This window comes from Ursus arctos, unplaced genomic scaffold (genome assembly GCF_023065955.2).
Source record: "Ursus arctos isolate Adak ecotype North America unplaced genomic scaffold, UrsArc2.0 scaffold_27, whole genome shotgun sequence".
Lineage (NCBI taxonomy): Eukaryota > Metazoa > Chordata > Mammalia > Carnivora > Ursidae > Ursus > Ursus arctos.
In genome coordinates, this window is record NW_026622952.1 from 525,944 (window position 1) to 546,282 (window position 20,339).

Below are 20,339 nucleotides of genomic sequence, written 5' to 3' on the forward strand. Positions count from 1 at the left end.
GATTGGAACATTTAGTCCATTTACATACAAAGTAATTATTGGTAGATATGTATTTATTGTTGTTTTATTATTTGTTTTATGGTTGTTTCTTAATATTTTCTCTGATCCTTTCTTTTCTTTCTCTGTTTCATGGGTTGCTTATTTTCTTTAGTGGTATATTTGGATCTCTTTCTCTTTATTTTTTGCATGTTTATTAGTGGGTTTTGATATATGGTTATCATTAGGTTTGTATATAATAACCTCTTCTGCATATAGCAATCTATATTAAGTTGATGGTCGTTTAGGTTTGAACTCACTCTTTACTCCCTGCGCTTTAGGTTTATGTTTTTATACTTTATGTACTTTTATTTTGTGAGTTCCATGACTGATTTTTTACAGAAGTATTTATTTTTACTACTTTTGTGTTTCCTACCTTTATACTGTCACTTTTGGTCTCCCCTTCTCACTCAGAGAGTTCCCTTTAATATTTCTTGGATGGCTGGGTAGAACTAGAGTGTATTATGCTAAGTGAAATAAGTCAGTCAGACAAAGACAAACACCATATGATTTCACTCATATGTGGAATTTTGGAAACAAAGCGGATGACCATAAGGGAAGGGAAGGAAACATAAAGTAAGATAAAAACAGGGAGGCAAACCATAAGTGATTCTATAGTTAAGAGAACAAACTGAGGGTTGCTGGAAGGGAGGCTGTTGGGAGGAATAGACTAAATGGGTGATGGGTATTAAAGAGAGCATTTGTTGGGATGAGCAGTGGGTGTTATATGTAAGTGATGAATCACTAAATTCTACCCCTGAAACCAATACTATACTACAGGTTAACTAACTTGAATTTAAATAAAATAAAAAATATTTCTTACGTGGTTTATTTAGTGGTCAGAAGCTCCTTTAGTTTTCATCTGCCTGGGAAACTCTCTATCTTCTTCTCTTCTGTATGAAGTTTCTGCTGAAAAATCCCCTGCTAGCCTTTTGTGTTTTCCTTTGTGAGTTAGTTTTCTTTCCTCTTGCTGCTTTAAAAAAATTTTTTTATCACTGTACATTTTGCCAATTTGAGTACAATATGCCTTGGTGAGGACCTGCTTTTGTTGATTTTGATGGGAGTTCTCTGTGCCTCCTGGATTTGGATGCCTGTTTCCTTCCCTAAATGAAGGAAGTTTTCAGCTATTATTTCTTCAAATAAATTTTCTGCCCCTTTTTGTCTCTCTTCTTCTTGGACTCTTATAATACAAATGTTGCCACAAATGGAATCACTGAGTTCCCTAAGTCTATTTTCATTTTGCATAATTCTTTTTTCTGTTTTGGTTGGCTTGATTAATTTCCATTACTCTGTCTTCTAAGTCACTAATTCATTCCTCTGCTTCTTCCATTGCACTGTTTGTTGCATAAAGTGTGCTTCTCATTTCATTTATTGAGCCTTTAATCTATGCTATATTATTCCTTATCTCTGTGTTAAGGGCCTCACTCATGTCTTTGACTCTTTCCCCAAGTCTGGTAAGTACCCTTATGATCACTACTTCAAATTTTCTATCAGGCATGTTACTTATATCTGTTTCACTTAGATCCCTGGCTGTGGCCTGTTCTTTCATTTGGGATAAATTTCTCTGTCTTCTGATTTTGTTTGTTTATTTATTTTTTTAATATTCTTTTTTTTTTAAAGATTTTATTTATTTATTTGACAGAGAGAGAGCCAGCGAGAGAGGGAACACAAGCAGGGGGAGTGGGAGAGGAAGAAGCAGGCTCCCAGCAGATGAGCCTGATGTGGGGCTCGATCCCAGAATGCCGGGATCATGCCCTGAGCGGAAGGCAGACACTTAACGACTGCACCACCCAAGCGCCCCTGATTTTGTTTGTTTAAATGAGACCTGTCACCACTGCTACTAAACCTAGGCTCCACAAAACGCCCATATCGGGAGATGCGATGTGAGCAGGGGTTTGGACCTGTCTTCTGGGGGAAGAGGTGACGTGCTGGGACTGAAGCAAGACTGGGAGTGGCTGTTCTACCAGAGCATGGGGGTGTGGCATGGTGTAAGCACGTTAGGAAGCAAGTGTTGGTACTGTGCTGGTTCTGCCAGCTGGCCCTGTGCTTATGCTGAAGGGAGGGAAATAATGCCTGCCGGTTCCTTTTCCTGGAAGGGTCTCTGTGAATGCTCTCTCTCTGGGATGAGCTCCAAGAGATGAGCAACTAACTTCCCCACTGTATGCCCCAGGTGCTCTTCAGATTGCTATTTCCACACCACATGTCTGCTGATTGTTTGCTTGCCTTCTCCCCAAAAGCAGTCCCAATGTCCTTCCTCTGAGCTCTCCCAGAGCCACGTGCATGCTGACCTTTAAAACTCTAGGCTTTAAGAGTCATAGTTTGCAAGAACTCACAAAATTTGGGACCTCTTACTCTCCAAGCCAATTACTATGGGGATTTGTTTTCCCTGTGAGCTCTCCTATGTGCTTGTCTACCTCTAGTCCTTCTCCATGATCGCAGCTCCCTGCCTACCACAGCAGTCATGCTCCGTTTCTTTTCCAAACTCTGTATCCACAATTCTTACCTTCTTTGATGTCGCCTCTTCTCTACCTTTAGTTGGGAAGTTTGTTCTGCCAGCACTCAGATTGATTTCTGGAGTATTTAGGATAATTTGATAGTTATCTAGCTATATTCATGGGATGAGGCAAGCCCAGTGTCCTCCTACTCTGCCACCAACTCCTCTAGCCTGCTTTTTTTTTTTTCCAGTCATCCTAATTACTTTTATTTTTATTTTATTTTTTAAATGATTTTTTATTATATTATGTTAGTTACCATACAGTACATCCCCGGTTTCCGATATAAAGTTCAATGATTCATTAGTTGCGTATAACACCCAGTGTGCCATGCAATACGTGCCCTCCTTACTACCCATCACCGGTCTATCCCATTCCCCCACCCCCCTCCCCTCTGAGGCCCTCAGTTTGTTTCTCATAGTCCATAGTCTCTCATGTTTCATTCCCCCTTCTGATTACCCCCCTTTCTTTATCCCTTTCTTCCCCTACCGATCATCCTATTTCTTATGTTCCATAGATGAGAGAAATCATATGATATTTGTCTTTCTCTGCTTGACTTATTTCACTTAGAATTATCTCCTCCAGTGCCGTCCATGTTGCAGCAAATGTTGAGAATTCGTTCTGATAGCTGAGTAATATTCCATTGTATATATGGATCACAACTTCTTAATCCAGTCATCTGTTGGAGGGCATCTCAGTTCCTTCCACAATTTAGCTATTGTGGACAATGCTGCTATGAACATTGGGGTGCATATGGTCCTTCTCTTCACTACGTCTGTATCTTTGGGGATAACACCCAGTAGTGCAATGCTAGCCTGCTTTTCTACACAAACCATTCTTGTCACTGGAAATTCTTCCAGTCTCATATGCACATATATATGCTATTTTCTTTTCTATTCATTTTTAAAAGCTTAACAAGGCAATATATGTATATAATTTTTATAATAAAAAATACTTAACAGCATATAATTAATATAACAATGCCTTGACTTACCTCTGATTTTTGCTGCCCAGAAATAATATCTTTGAACTCCTTTTTTTTTTTTTTTTTTTGTATTTTCAATATGACCTACTAACTTTTACCTATGGACCTCTGGTAAAAGGGCACTTCTCGTTCTCTCTTTTTCTCACTCACACACACACACAGCTGACTCTCACTCTCTCTCCCTTCCTGTACCCCCAATCCTTCCACTAAAATTATATCACAATCACAACTGAACGTTACATCAATTTTAAGTGCTTTCATTATTGTGACTGTGTACATATAATTCACCTCTGAGCTATGTACGCAGTCTGTTTCATTTTGCTTTTTGTCTTCTCTGGAGTTATTACCTCATTTTGTTGTTTATTTCATTTTCAAAAGCCTATCTCTAATTCATCTCCACATTCTCCAAAAGAACTGTGACTCTCCTCTCCATATGTTCTAACATTTCACATATCCTCTCAGTGACACTGTTGGAAGCATCATTGGAATCCTCTATTCTCTCACTCTAATCTAAACTGGTTGGTTTCTATCTCCTGCATAGCTGATGTCCTAGGGCTTCCCTTTATCATCACCCTGAGGCTTTTCTCTCTCTGCTATCAGATTTCCTGTTTATTGGATATCAAGCCTCCTCTTTAAGTAACTAAGAAAAAGTACATGGGTGAGGAGAAAGGAAGAATCTGCCCATTGTGAAACGTAGGTACTTTTCACTTAATTTTGCTATTTTCAATGTGGGCATCTCACTACTGGCCTCAACTGACCTGACTTCTGAAGTCCAAAGTTTTTGGGTTAATCTTCCCAGACAGGAGTTGCAGAAAATGAGGAGCATTTTGCTGTACAAATTAGGGAGGGCACTGAGAGTGTCTAGTTACTAATTTAGAACCTTTAAAGCTATCTTTTTGTTTTGACCTACTGTCCTTAGATGTAATCAGTGCTTCCAATTCCTAGACCTTTCTTGTGTTCTATGGGGAAAATCAGTCACCCTTTCTTGGCTTCCAGGTCTGCAGGCACTTGGGTTTTGGCTTTCTCTGGGGTGGTAAATAGTTAACAGGTCTGTAAGCTTTCAATTTTTCAAATTTTTTTGACATCTTGAGGGCATCAGGTCTCATTCTGTGCCCTTTAAGATCTATGAGTTCTACTGTCATTTTAGTGAGGTTTACACAGGCATGGAGACAAAAGCATATTGTTATCTTTAATTTTAAGAGTTATGCTTTTGCAGTATATAAATACAACTTAATCACAGTCATAAGAGGTCACAGCAGGGGGTTAATGAAACGTACAAAAATCCGCTCAAAATACTGCCCAATCATACTAATTAAAGTATTCTGGAGAGCCTTTCCATTTTACCTGTTCTTTAAAAAGTGTTCTAAGGAGAACTGTCATAAATCAGTGCATTGCTGGTATTTCAGCAGTCCTTCTAAATGACAGTAAAGAGCTTTTTCTCTCAAAGCACTCTCTGCCTATTCGGTCTACTAAATTAACTAGATCCCAACCCTTCTAGTTGAAGGGAAATCTTAGAAGAAAACTTTAATAAAAAGCTCAATAGGAATGAATTCCCTTGTCATGAGCTACTAGGAGCTCCAATGTCTAGAGAAGGTCCTACTGCTTGCTGTAAATACCTCGGCATGATCCAGTGGATTTCTCATTTATAAAGTTGAAGCTGACCCCACTAAGATGCACCTGGATGCAAGGAGATTATTGTGTCTGGAACAGCTATATAATTTTTTATAAAGATTTTATTTATTTATTTGACAGAGAGAGAGAGAGGGAGAACTAGCAGGGGGAGCAGCAGGCAGAGGCAGAGGCAGAAGTAGGCTCCTGATGAGTAAGGAGCCCAATGTGGGGCTCGATCCCAGGACCCTGGGATCATGACCTGGGCCGAAGGTAGACGCTTAACCAACTGAACCACCCAGGCGCCCCATGGAAGAGCTATATAATCTTGTTTGATTTGCCAGAATCAAACAAAAACTTGGCTTACTAGATTTGAATCTGGTAATAATGAGCTTAAGTATACTAATGTGTCCAGTGACAACAGTGTTATGAGATGAGTCAGGCTATAAAATTTGAGTCTCAGCCAGTACTTTCTTAAAAATTTTGACATGAAACACTACAAGTAATCTATCTACAAAAACAAAGATCAAATGGTCATATATGCATAAATAAACCAAATGTTGTACCATCCAATGTGAAAGATTGGCTTTTAAAAAGCAATGAAAAGTGATCTGCTTGAAAGATAAGATAATGCTCCAAAATTTTAATTAAAATCAAAGATGAACTCCATGATAAATGACTGAGGAAGAGCCACCTTGCCCCTCATGGTTTCTGCATCACCATGGATGAGTAAATAAAAACATTCTCCAAAAATCTCCTATTAGTTCCTAAACTGAATGCAATCCTGAATTATAAACCAGGCCACCAGGCATGATCTAACAACAGGATACAATAAAGGAAAGGCATCATCCTGGAAAATCAGGACATCTGGTCACCATGCATATTCCCACACAAGAGCTCCCAGATGGCTAAGTTCAGGTTATCATGACGCTACTAACCTCCCTCCAGCTTCAACTAATACTCTTAAAAATGCAAGGATTCTTTTTTTCCTCCCTGAATGCTCATCTTAATATTTCATAGATTTTTTTCCCCCTTTTCTTTGATTCTGACAAGGATAATATACTAGCTTGCCAAGAATGATGGCATGGGCCAGCAGTTTCTTTACAATGTTCAAATACTGGCATGGAAGCTCTGTACCACCTGCTATACAGCAACATCATTAGAAGAATGTGTTCAAATAGAAAGGCATGAGGAAGCAGATCAAGAACACAGTATGACACTGGGAGTTATTTTAGAGACACTCAAGCAAGCACAACTCTACTGGCACTTTAATCAAGTGAAAATAGGTAAATGATGAAGATCTGCTTTTAATTATACTCAAGGGTCAACAAGGGTCATCTCAAAATTTGTATAATCTAAAGAAAAAAAGTATTAATTTACATGAAAGTACTGGCAGGATCTGAGAAATTCAGAAACAAGCTGGTAGTGGTTCTGGGGGGTGGCTAGGGCTTGAAGGAGAATTGAAAAAAACTCAAACCAACAATAAAAACCAGTATCACTTTGCTAGCTTTATAATTTAAAAATAAATCAAAAGGTAATACAAGCTTCTATTTAGGGGCAAGGCTGACTAAAATCTTAAGAGAGTTAAACAGCTATTGATAAGAATGTAGTCTGCAGAAATACTTTCCAGAAGGAGCCAGGTCTCTTCTTAAGATCTCCTTTGGGTAGAGACTACGTTAAAACATCAAAATTTTTTAGTCTGGCAGAATCACACCTGAGGGAAAAGCATAAGTTCTTGGAACACAAGAAGTGACTCCAGTGGGAAGACAGTAGAGCCAATGTAAGAAAAATAGAGTTTTGGAAATAAAATTATTTTTTATCTTTACACTATCGTATTTGCGTTGTGAAAGACACTTCCTCCCTAATTCTCTCACATGTGCCACGGTTATAAGATGTTCAGAGAGATGTTCTTGAATTCTGACCCCAATTGTTTAAATCTACTGTCCTTCTGAAAGTATCGGAGTAAGCATGAATTTACAAGATTAAAAGATGTTCTGTTTCAATTTAAGAATAAAAAATATATATAAACAGACATTTGCAGGAATTTTTCCAAATTATGACTAAGGATTTTTCCCATAATATATGAGATATACATTTTTGAATACGCATATATAAAGGATCATTTGACCAGAATCTCCTTCCCAGGCTCTGGCCTTAATCTAAAGCACAAAAGGATCTAGTAAAGAATAACAATCCGCAAACCTCTCATGAAAAACTTGAGGCTGCAATGGGCATTGTAATGTTATCTTTAAGGTTCCTTTGTGTATAGATTTGATTCACAGAAGGGGAAATGAGTAACATTTACCTAACAATGCTAAAGAAATAACAAGCAAGCTTATGCAGATGGAGAGAATAGAGTTGATGGGGCCTTTCACCACAATTGCAACATGTTTTACAAAGCAATGAATTAGGCATTTCATTTCGCTTTAACATGTTTTTGGGTAACATCTCCTAGCACAGGAAGAGTTTTATTCAAAATACATATAAAACTCACCTTCCCTGAATCTAGCTCAGTCTTTAGATTCCTTTTACAGAGGAAATAACCCCCACCAACCCCCGCAAGATTTCTAAAATTAACATTGCTCAGAACAAAGCTATCATTCTATCAACCCCTGCATTTTATGGATGAGTCCCAGGGAGGAGAAGTGACTGTCTAGGCACACACTGCTAATTACAGGGAGCAAAACCCAGGCTAGGCCACCAGGATGCAACAACCTGGCACAGACAGCAAATGGCCAACTTTTTCCATTTTGCACTACCCAAAGTACTAGTTTTACTCTCAAATTTCAGTGTTGGAGAAATTTATTTCTTTGCCTTATTATTAAATAATAGCTTTAAACAATTTGTTTGAATCCATACAATAATCAACTAGAGAACTGTTGGTTTATCTCTAGCCTCATACTAGTCCTCAAAAAAAGGCCTAAAGAGTTCAACCATGCCTGTTATATTCACCCACAACAACATGAAACAAAAGCATCGGTTGAGATCTTCCTGATCTATAACATATAATGTAGTCTGACAAGACATAAAGAAGGAAATAAGTGATACTATCAACAAGAACTTTTATAGATTTATGTTTTAGACCTATAATTGACTTACTCAAGTTAAAAACTAAGGAACAGTGAAATAATTTATATTTGAGGTTTAACTAAATCCATGGGAGACATGTGGAAATTCCAAGCAGAACTGAGACCTAATCAACATTTCTTATACTACACATACCAAATTCTGGAGTATTTGCCTTTTAAGAAATTGATTCCAAAATGTTACTTCTGTCAAAGGCAGAGCAACCAGCTGGGCTGACAGCAGGAAAGTCTGCACTGCCCCCTCATGGCCATGAGCCTCACTGGTAACTCTTCCAATAACAGACCCTTAACTGACAAATAGCTTATAAGTCAAAGTAAGAATTAATACCTTTGAACAGTGAATGTGTTCTCCACAAAATGCATATTCTCCTAAAACACACTGACATGTGTCCTACCCATTTTATCTGCTTCAGAATTTGATATAAACAATGTTATCTAGAAAAGAACAAAGCCACAGAAGTCTAAAGAATATAATTTAAAATACCTTAAAGAAAAAAAAAAAAGACCATATAGAAAATCAAGTTTTAAAGAAAATAACATATAGGCTGTGCTTTGGTAGTTCAAATAACATTCTTTAAACTATGTCAAAATGAACCACAAAAGATTAGAAAATTCAATTTTCTTAGTTTAAAATTATTAGATCAAGGGAAGCTTTTAAGATATTTTTCTAAAATCAAAGGCAATGGCACCTAATCCTTTCACAGAAGTCCTTTAATACCTGCTTCAAATGAAGAACAAATACGAATAAACGAGATAAAAAGTGAGGACAATAGATGAATCAAATTTAAATTAAACCATTATGTTTTCAATAAACAACAAAACAGAAGTTAGAAATGTGAAAAATGAAAGCTTTCAAGGAACACAAAACATGTTATAACTCCAACTCTCTGACAAAGGACAATTAATACATCTATTCTAGGAAGAAGTGGAGTTCCAGATAGACAAAATTAAATCCCAGGAACATACATCAGCTTACCTTTTTTGGAGGGGACTAGAGGAGGAATTTTTTCTAATCATTGGATTAGATATCTTTCATTTTAGATAAAAAGTCAGATAATTAAAAAGTGTTATTTATATTACTAGCAGGAAGAAATATTAATTTAAGTGCTAAAAAAGTACTACTGGTGAATAAGAATTCTGATTATTAACCCCTGGAGTAAAATGTGTACACTCTAGATAGAAATATGTGTTGATATGCATTTATGCATTTATAATATAATTCAGTCCCCCATATTTAGGGTACAAGTCTATAGTGTTATCCAGTTAACTTCATTTAGGGAACAAAAATGGCTAATGAAAGATTAAGTTCAATCTATCTAATTTCCTATTCTAATGATTTTCTATGAGCTCCTTCTGGTGTTCAATTTTAAAAGACTACATAATCCTACAAAAATATCTCTTGTGAGATACTGGGGACTTGGATACATTCTTCAATATACACTCCAGAACTTAGAGACGACATATGCTTAAAAAACATATTAAAAATTTGACAGTAATTTCCAAATACCATATCATGGCCTATTGATTACCAGGGGTCTTTTATACTGTTCACTGCTTGTAACGTTTGCAATATTAAAAAAAAAAAATACTTGGCTTTCTCTTGCATAGATGCAATATCAAATAAGAAAACCTGTACTGTGTAACAAACAGAGAAGATAGTAGAAAGTCTTTTCATTTCACATCTATGCTAGATTTCAACATTAATTACAGTATACAACCATAATTCTGGGTAAACAGACTAATATTACAATGCTTAAATTATCATCAGGATTTATGGTAGATGATGATGATCTGTTTATTTCCCAAAGTCTTTGACAGCATAGTGCAGGTAAAATCCATGTTAAAACAAAATCTAAAGATGCTTCTTAGCACTCCTAATAGAAGCCAATTTTAGAGCCATGTTGAAAATCACATAGATGCTTACATACATTTATTTAACAATATAAGCAGCCATCCAGGTCTATCAGAGCAGGAGACAGTAGTCAGCACACCACAGGAGGTCTCACAGCAATTTCAACAGAGACCAATACATCACCGTGCAGGTCACAGTGACAGGACGGTGAAGATGACATGTGAACAGGACATGTGAAGGTACATGTTTCTCCCCAAAGCTACAAATTTAAAAAAAATACTGAAGGGGAAAGAGCTGTATCTGACAACATTCTAGCTAGGAAATTTGCTAATGATTGAAGGGGTTAGATCCCACTGTGTCATAATCTAAGGGGGTGGATGGAAAGCGAACATGTTTCTTAAAGTCACATTAAGGTATTTTGCCCCCTTCATCCCTACCCCTGCCATACTTTTAAGGGAACCTGTTATTGCCAAAGTCTTTCAACAATGTAAATGCCATAGAAGGGGACTGGGAAGGTGAAAGGTGGGCGGGTGAAAGCCTAATGTCACTCTCAGTGGGTCTGGATACATAACTTGTGAGAAGACAGAAGACACTGAGCTCTACCTCCCCAAGCTTTTTCTGTGCGTTGAAATCTCCATCATGATCATGTACGTCTCCAGCCTTAGAGTTCTGTGATTCTATTATTCCATTTTTAAACCTGTGGAGTGGGAGTGTTTCTGAGTACCCTGCTCACACAGATGGTGGTGGGAAGAATCTCAAGAAATGTTGCATGTAGTAAATGCCCATTTCACTACGTAATCACTCCCTTCACATTTCATATGAACAGAGATAATATTATCCTACAGACGTCGCAAAAAGACAAGCGATTAATGGCAGCACAGCCAGAACACATATGTGCAAGAAACATGAAAGAAGAAAATCTTCCCAATTACATATACCTGAGGCTACTGACTCCGTACAAAGCAAGAATGCAGTTTAATAAGACCAGGTCACTGTGTACATCAGCTCCACGTATTGTTGGGCAGGGCAGAGAAGGGAAGGCAAGAGGACTAACTGAACGATGAAATCATACACAATGTCTCTGTATTCCTGATGTTCTAAAAATACACTGCACTGACAAATCATTTGTCAAGGCAACCTTTCTGAGACTAAAAACAAGATCAATGTGCCAACCAACACTTTCTCACAATCACCTCATTCTGAGCGTTGCCTCACCCTTCTCTTCCACAAACGGGCTCTTTATAAGACTGACCCACGTCACAGCAATCTTTATATCTGGACTTCAGATACCATCCCTTTCATCTGATCTCACCTGATTATCTTAGAGCCATTTTATAGATCTTATTTTCTCATTCTGTCACTGCATATTAGACACTGGCAAAGACTGTACCACATTTTCAATACGGTTTAACATGGTATTTCTTTACCTTGGTATCCTTAGCAGAAAACTCTGAGGAGTTAGAAATTTTCATAGACTTTGACCGGTGGGACTGCCGCCGGATAGAATCCTCCCGGGAGTATTTCACGGAACCTGAGGTCCTCACCCGCACCTTGCTGGTACTCTGAACACTATTCACTCCAATCATTTTGCAGGTTGACCGGGGAAGAGGTTTGGAGAAATAAAAGGCACTTTCCAACCGCTGAAAGGTTCTGATGCTGAAGGAACTCTGTCGGGTTGTGCCTGAGCAGCTCAGGGAGCTGAGATCGGCGTTAGCCTAAGAAACACCAGGCTGCCTCCCCCAGCATCTTCAACTACCCTGTTTGCAGCGAGTCTGATTGTTCCAGGCACAGCTCACGTCACTGGCTGCGAAGAGGAAAAAAAAATGCAATCCCACCCCTGCTACTCGTCTCTCTTTTACACACACACACACACACACACACACACACACACACACACACACTCCATATTCACACAGTGGAACAAATGGCAATTGGCCAGGCAAGCTATTCATTAGCATTCCAAATAGCAGCACCATTTCTCTCGTGATACTGTGCAGCAAGCTCATTAATGTCAACAACAAAATAGAGATACCACAAATAAAAGCCTCAAGTAATCTGTGAGGCACCATGTGGGGTGGGAACAGAGATAAATCTCCAAAAGGGGGGGAGGGAAAGGATGGAAATCAAAAGGCTCATCCATTAACAGGCTAGTATAAAAGGATGGAGGCCTCTCCAATGATCATTTATTTTCCTCTCTTTCCTGTTTCAGGCCACACATTGTTTAACAGTACTTTAAATCGTACTGCCTTCTGATGAATTAAATGTTTATTATGATCTTAGAGTACTTAGCCAGATATTTAGACAGGAATTATGTCAGGCTGTATGAAAAATCCAGAAAAAAAAAAAAAAAGAGGTTATGCTACTATCATATTAAAAAGTTAAAAAAAAATTTGCCAGTTAGCACATGTTAATTTTAAATATGGCTTAGAGTAAGACCAATAAAACGAATTCCAATCAATAAAAAGCAATAAGCTTTTCCAAGAGCTGTAAATGTTCCACCAGTGAACAAGAATACGAGTAAGAATCTGAGTAAGAATTACAAACTGGAGATTATTAGAAGACCAGATAACTTTAGTTCCTGACACAAAGAGTCAGTTTTGACTATAACACTCAGGATTGCAATGCCTCACACATCTGGCATCTCAGGGGTACAGAGAGGGTCAGCCTGATAACCCCCAGATAAAAAACGTTTTAGTGTTAGTATAAATAACAAAATTTTAAAATAGTTTGTAAAACGCCAATCTAGGAAGAGAGTGGTGCCTCAACTGATCTAATCCTCAAATCTGAAATTTCCTTGATGACTCAGGATTACAAATTCTATACAGTATATGGAAAAGCACCCATGTGCTTGAGAACTACTTAAGAAGGTATTCAGGCTCTTTCGTCCACTGTCAATCAGCCCAGGCAAAGTGATATTTGGACTTGGGGTTTTATTTCCCCCTCAGGTCAGGGGCTCCCTCCCACCCTCCTCTAGACTTCTTCACTTTCCATCTCTTATCTCTGAAGCACTTGATATTTCAACTCTGTTATAAACGAAGAGAGAAATTAACTTTTGATAGAATTTTGTCTAAAATAATATTAGACAATAGCTTTTTAGAAGATCTTGGGGATCTCTTCTAAGAATTGATTGATTTTAGAGTCTATAATATCATTTTTGGCTACTTTATGGTAAATTTTCCTCTCTTCCCAGGTAATTTGAAGCTATTGCATGACTGTTCTTTAAAGTAAATTAAGGAAAAAACAAAAACGTAGCGACTTCACATATTACAAAGCATGTTCCAAAGGCATGAAAAGAAGTGCTATAAAACAGTATGATAAAGTTGACCGTTTAAAATACGCACAATTCAAATTTAAGTATGTGGTGATAATATAGGCAGATATCTTCATTTAACACAAGTAAGCCTGAGGTAGAACCCATGAAGGAACTACTAGCAGAGGCAAGATAAAAATTCAAAAAGTACTGTGTAAAACACAGAGCCCCCGCCTCAGCATGGTTATAAATACAGAGCACTGGTTTAAAAGAAACACGTCTTTTGGATATTTGCTAGTCACCATAATAAGGAGTTAGAATATGGCTCCTGATGAAGTGAATTACCTTTTCTCCACCAAAAAGGTTACATAAAAAGAATGAAAACCATGTGCTAGTATGTACAGAAATGGATTCTGATATACAACTTCATTTCTGTCTAGCAGAAATATTCTATCTTTACCCACAGACTGTCCAACTGACACTACTACTCCTGTAATGTCATTATTAAAAACAATTTTCATCTGTTTAACACCTTACACTTTCTGTAAGTAACATCTGTTACCTCATTTTGATTCTCAACTTGACAATTTTGTGAGGTGGGTTGAAGTGACATTACAATCCCTACCACTTTATAGGTGAGCCAGGTCAGTTCAGGAAGCCAGCACAGAGTCAGCGCTCAAATCCTCACTTTAAACCACACCACCAACCACACTGTCTCTCACAAACTGTGGCTGTTTACATTGGCTCTTTCCTTTTTAAACTAGAATAAATCTTTCTGCAAGTCAGGGAGAGAAGTCTCCCCCTGTGCCTCCCCTACATTTTCTGTTTCAGACTTCTATCTGGACGAGTGAAGAGAACCACTCCAATGCCTCTAGTACTCTAAGAATTAACAACAGATGACGCCTATAACATACCTGAGCATGTCCACCAAGAGGTATGTGGAGAAGCTGGCAGGACCCCTAGCACTCAGGGTCAGTGGTGTGGCCTCATCCTATTGACCTAAACTTAATTTCCACCACTTCCCAATACCATCTTTCCTTCAGTTAGGCCTGTCTGTCCATTCCAGTGTAATACACTGGACTGTAGCTTTTACTCAACCTACACATAAAACACAAGCTCAGCTCCTTACTGTAACTCTCCTGAATTACTTCCTATTTGCTGTCCTCCCACCTGGAACTCTGTGGTGTTACCCTGATCCCACACATAGCCAGCTTCTCATCATTCAGAATTCAGCTCAGCTGCTACTTGTTCCAAGAGACTTTCCCCGTCACCCTTCCTAAAAGAGCCCCTACTCTCCACCCCATTCTTTCTCTATCGTAGCGGCTATCTCCTTGTCTTTATGGAGCTCACTGTTGTCTGAAGTCATCTGTGCCCCTCAGAGCCTACAACAGTACCTGGTAGAGAGCAGGAGCTCAGTGACTATTTGTCAAATAATTAAATTCCTTTTTTTTTTTTAAGATTTTATTCATTTATTTGACAGAGATAGAGACAGCCAGCGAGAGAGGGAACACAAGCAGGGGGAGTGGGAGAGGAAGAAGCAGGCTTCCAGTAGAGAAGCCTGATGTGGGGCTTGATCCCATAATGCCGGGATCATGCCCTGAGCCGAAGGCAGACGCTTAACTGCTGTGCCACCCAGGCGCCCCCCAAATAATTAAATTCCTTAAATACATAGTAAGCTTCCCTTCTCTATTGCATTTCATGTTGTTAAACTTTCTAAGAAAATTCAGCATAATTTTTTTCTGAAAAATGAATACAGTTAATATACAATTAATTTCTTTCCTAATGGTACAAAAGAGTATGCAGTGAAATTTAAGTTCCCTCCCACACCGGTTTCCCAGTCCTATGCCCAGATATAAGCACTAGTGCCAGTTTCCCATGCATCCTTCCAAAGATAACCCATCCATATACACTATATGTGTATGTGTACATTGTGTCCTTTCCCTTCTTATGGGCTATAAATGAAAGCATGATATATATTCTTTTTGTTTCTTGCTTTTTTCCCTTTTCAAGATCTTTCTTTCTTTTTTTTTTTTTTAGATTTTATGTATTTGACAGAGAGAGACAGCCAGTGAGAGAGGGAACACAAGCAGAGGGAGTGGGAGAGGAAGAAGCAGGCTCCGAGCAGAGAAGCCTGATGTGGGGCTCGATCCCAGAACACCGGGATCACGCCCTGAGCCGAAGGCAGACGCTTAACAACTGCGCCACCCAGGCGACCCTCAAGATCTTTCTACATCAGCACAAAGCTACCTCACTCTTGTTAATAGCTGCATAGTTTTCCAGTGTGGTGAGGCATCATATGTCATCAGGGTCTTATTATTGGACATTTAGTTTACAGTCTTTGCTACCATAAATCAGGATGCAGTGAATATGCCTGTAATATTCCACATCTTAAATAGTATAAACAATATGGTTTTCCAACTGTTTTCAGAACAAGTCATATTTTCCTTTTCCTACATTTATTTCATATCTCCTGCAGTCATCATGTTAGATATTTATGGGGGTCACAACCAGATTCAATATGAATCACTTCAAAGACTTATCGGAACACCCTGTGCTGCCCCGTCCTGCTCTGTGGGCTTGACTGTCCTCAGACTACAGCAGCCTGTGCACAGAGAGCCTGCTTGCTATGAAATAAAGGCAGGCCTCCTGGAGAGAAGCAGCTATTTAGAAGTTCAAAATAACTTTCCATAAAAGATTTCACAGAAAATAAAAGTGACTTCCATATGAAATAGAAATTGTAAGGGAAATTTAATTCTACAAATTAATTAACTGAAAGTCTGAAAATTGGTACTTCACCTTCTGACGCTTTCTCTGACTTAGGATACTATTTAGTACCTAAACCCTAAAAGGCTGCTAAAATAGTGTCCCAGTTAATGGGTAGCAGAAAAACTCTCTAAGCCTTTCCACAGGCAGAGTCCCAGAGAAACTAATCCAATTTAATACCTTGTTCACGTGTGCCTACCATGTGCTGGGGAGATGTGTGTGACACACACACACATACACACACACACACAAGATCAGCACGAGGCCCCTAACTTTAGGCAGCTCATACTCAGTTGGGGGTGAGGGTTAGAAAAAACAGGAAATTCTATTACCATAATGGTGAATACCTTTGAAAGATCAATGAACTGAAGACTGCAGATCCCAAATGAGATAGAGAAGAGAACGTCAATGGTATCTAGGGTCAGCTACGTGGGTTACAGAGAGGTCCGGGGCTGAGGCAAGTGTCCTGGGGGCTATGTGGCATCGTTGGCCATGCCTTCTACTGGAGAGTCCCTGCTTTGAGTGATGCCCACCAGCCCCTTCCTGTGGCTGTGGAGCGTCGGGGCTGATATAGCTGCCAATAAAGGCAGTCAGTGAGAAAACAAAACCAAACAAACAAAACACCTGGAGCTGAGCCCTAGGCTTCACACTAGAGAGGCCCAAGTCCGTGAGCACAGATGGTCTGATGAAATTTGTGGGCTCTAAGTCAGGGTAAAACTGAAGACTGGAAGCAACGAACTACCAGAAAGTGAGGGAGATTTTTAAAAAGTATAATTTTATTTTGTTTCAGGGGGCTTTTTAAGACTGAAGATTAAATTGTATCTGAGGCACTGATAAAAAAAGTTTGAGGTTAAAATATAAATTAAGATTTTAAAAGATAAAAAGTAACCCCTTCTTTCCCAACCAGTTAGTTCCTTTCTCCTGCCTAGTGAGCTGCCCTTCAACTGTAGGGTGACCAGGACTAGTGCATGTAGTATGGGTTATGTTTGGGCCCCTCACCATCTCTAGAGTGAGAATCTGGCTCTCCATGGCCTGGGTCAAAGCTGGTTGCAGAGAATCTGCAGTCACTTCAGAGCTTGTGGTTCTACTCTCTCCAGCCCTCCATAGGCCAGCAAATCAGGACTCTGCCTCTTCTGTTTCCATAGGAATCATGTTGGATTGTCAGCTCTATCAAGCCCCATTGAACACAGACACTTCCTAGCAAGACCTGTGTTTAGTCGGACATCTTTGGCATATTTTTTTTAATGCTGCCAGGTGAACATAAAGGCCATGGCATTTGTTGTGACTAGCACCCAGGGTTTGATTTTTTTTTTTAAATTATCCCATGAAAATTAAGACCTGGAGTGTTCTATTCCCTACTACTTTAATACTCCCCTCCTTGCAGATTTTCTATACCTGCTGCACCTCAAGCTGAGGGTGCTCTGGACCTCCCCTTCTTGGTCCTCACTAGAGACCTCTTTCAGCAGGTTGTATACGCCACTGTCTAAACTGTGGTCCTTCCCAGTCATTTGGCTTTATCAGCTTCACATGAACTGAGTTTTCACTTCTTTGGAACACAAGCCACTACCCTCTAACTCCCCCCCCCCCGCCCCTTTGTAATATGCTATGGGCCATTGAGTAGGACTTGGAAATGACTAGCATGATATCTTTGTAGTCTGGTTCCAGGGATATGGGTACTTCTTCCTGAGCAGGGAAATTATTTAAGATTGGATGTGATTTCCTTTGAATATCAGGTTCTGGGGCTGAGAACATTAAAAATAGTAGGCCTCCCTCCTCTTTCCCTGCTACAAGGAAATGTCCCTTTATTTATCCAGGTCCTTATCTGGCCCCTTCGCCAAGAGCTCACAGTACAGTGTTTATTTTTTAGAAGCCCCATTTGCACAGGTTTTCAGTGACTCAGAATGCTCTACTGCCTTTTCTTTAAGAAAGGATTGAAATACACTCTTCCTGTGCCCCTTCCTCCCTTGCAACTCCTGCCTGTGTTTGTGTGGATCCCTAATCCCAGAACCACGCTGAGATGGACACACTGTCAGTAAACCCCTGGGCAACTGTCAAGTCACGATCCAGACCTTCAGGTTGTTCCATATAAAATGCAAAATAAATGTTTTTATTAACAACAACAAAAAACAAAAACAAAAACATCTTTCCCCTCTAAGAAAATGTCATGGAACCATGAGCAGAAAAAGATAAAGACTGAGTGATGAGCTCTGGAGAGAAGCCACAGTGGTAATGAATTCTAAATACCAACTGCCCAGAGGTACAATTATTAACATGATACATAGAAGGGCTGGGGGAGGGGGGAGGCGTGAAATGGCAGGAGGAAACCAGCTCACTTCATTTTCAGAACAGAATGGTGGATGTAACATCACTTAATATAAAAGGATCTCATGGCTTTCCCTAGGTTCTTTAGAACACAGTGTCTTGTATGAAAGAGAGTAAAGTGACAGAATGCTGATCTGGGAGTCAGAGGTCAGGTGCTCAGTGAGGCTCTCTGGCTGTTGTTGTCATGTGGCCCCACATCTTCACTATTGGTGCTGGTGCTAGTGTCATAAAGGTGCTAATGAGTGGTTTTCTTCTAGGCCATTCATTTGGATTTAATCTCATTGGTGGAGCTGGAAGGGACCTTAGAAAAAATCACCTTCAATGTCTTCATTCACAGGTGAAGATTTCTGAAACCTAGAAACATGAAGTGACTTGTCCAGGATCTCATAACTAATAAGTGACAGAATTGAGACTTGTGTCCAGGTTTCCTAATATCTAACAGAAGCTGTTTTTCTCCTGTGCTGTTTGCTTCTTGAAAGCTAAGGATTCCACGGCCATACATTTTTTTTCAGACTGCAGTAAGGCTTGAAATGGTTACCTTGAAATGGAAAATTCACTACAGAAAGACTGACTCCAGAAGTGAAATGGAGGCCAGCCACTCATATAACTGCAGGGAAGACTTGAAAAATCAACTCTGCCAAAAGCTTAGGAACTAGTCTTAGGGTCCAGGAAAATGTGTGACAGTTTCCTGTTCCTGATATGGCAAGAGTAGGGTACGTATCCTCCCATTCTCCGGGTGCTATTCCTTTCTATATAGCAACATGATTGCAAAATTAACCTTCTAGAGGACAATGTAGTCGTTGAGAGTAGATAAAAACAACAAATGACTTTAAATAATAAAATAGATACATTTGATAAAAACTTATTCCCTGCTTTATTTTCCTTTCTTCTTCCAGGCTTTCCCATAATTCTGATACTTTTCCAATCTGGGGACTCATTTTGAACCCTAGCAAATGGTGATTAGTCTGGACTCTTCTAGTGCTCTACACCCCAGGACTAAGTCCTGATCCATAGGTGGTCTGACCACATGAGGCCTCACGCAGGCTCACCTGCCTGACATCTGTGCCCACAGTCTGAACTGGAACTCTGTTGCCATGTGTCACCAATCTACAACTTTAACCGGTTGGACATACCTCAAGACTATTGTCCAAATCGGGACCCAGACAATTTCTCCACAAACAGACACTGAACCTGCTCTCTGGTCCCTATTCTTCAATCTCAGCCTAAAGAGCAAGTTTCACAGCTCCTTTCCTTTGTCCACTGTCCCTTTTCCTAAAGGTCTGATGATGCTTATCTTTACACATCTCAGCTGTGCACAAAAGTGAGAAGTTTTGTCTAGCAGTGGGGCTACAGATTTCTTTGGGTCATAATTCATTATCTAAAAAGTAAAATCAGTTTAATTTTAATGAATAACCACTGTCTGCAGTAACTGGCAGTTGGAAGTCAAAATCCCTATGACTTGTTCAACCTATGAAGACATATTACCTCACTCCAGCAGCCCTCAGTCTTGCCTCTGTTATCACATGCTTTAGTTCCATCTGTTCCTCATACAAAGCAACAGGATGGGGAAAAAAAATCTTTAAATAGAACCTTCTTACATTTAAAATTAAATAACATTCTTGAGGGGGGAAAAACACCCTGTAAGCGTGAAATAGTTCCAAACTTGAAAAAATATCATTTTCCCCTCATAAAACCAAATCCAGTGATGTAAAACATTTAGACAAGGGTCAAATATTAGATGTGCTATTTTGAAGTACAGGAAAATACAGAAGGAAGACTTCATCCAAGTGTTCATAAGATATAATTTTGTATAACACTGGCACACTCGGCTTAGGCCTTCTAGGATGCTAGAAGAACCTATCATGTATACCTGAGACACTAAAAATTCTTCTTTCTGTGCCACAAGTACTCTTCATTCTATCCCAAAACACACACAAATGCAAAC

General features: G+C 39.2%; 1 protein-coding gene across 10 annotated transcripts in view; it reads right to left on the bottom strand.

The window, feature by feature from the left end:
- PSD3 (pleckstrin and Sec7 domain containing 3) overlaps positions 1-20,339 on the bottom strand; it is a 702,408-nt gene that overhangs the window by 229,728 nt on the left and 452,341 nt on the right. The window contains exon 1 of one of the 10 annotated variants that reach the window (XM_057303412.1): positions 11,487-11,727. The exons of the other annotated variants lie outside the window; for them this stretch is intronic. Within the exon in view, the coding sequence (XP_057159395.1) occupies positions 11,487-11,645 (159 nt within the window). The 5' untranslated portion in view covers positions 11,646-11,727. Of the gene's footprint in view, positions 1-11,486; positions 11,728-20,339 lie in introns of those variants that run through there. 10 annotated transcript variants of the gene reach the window in all.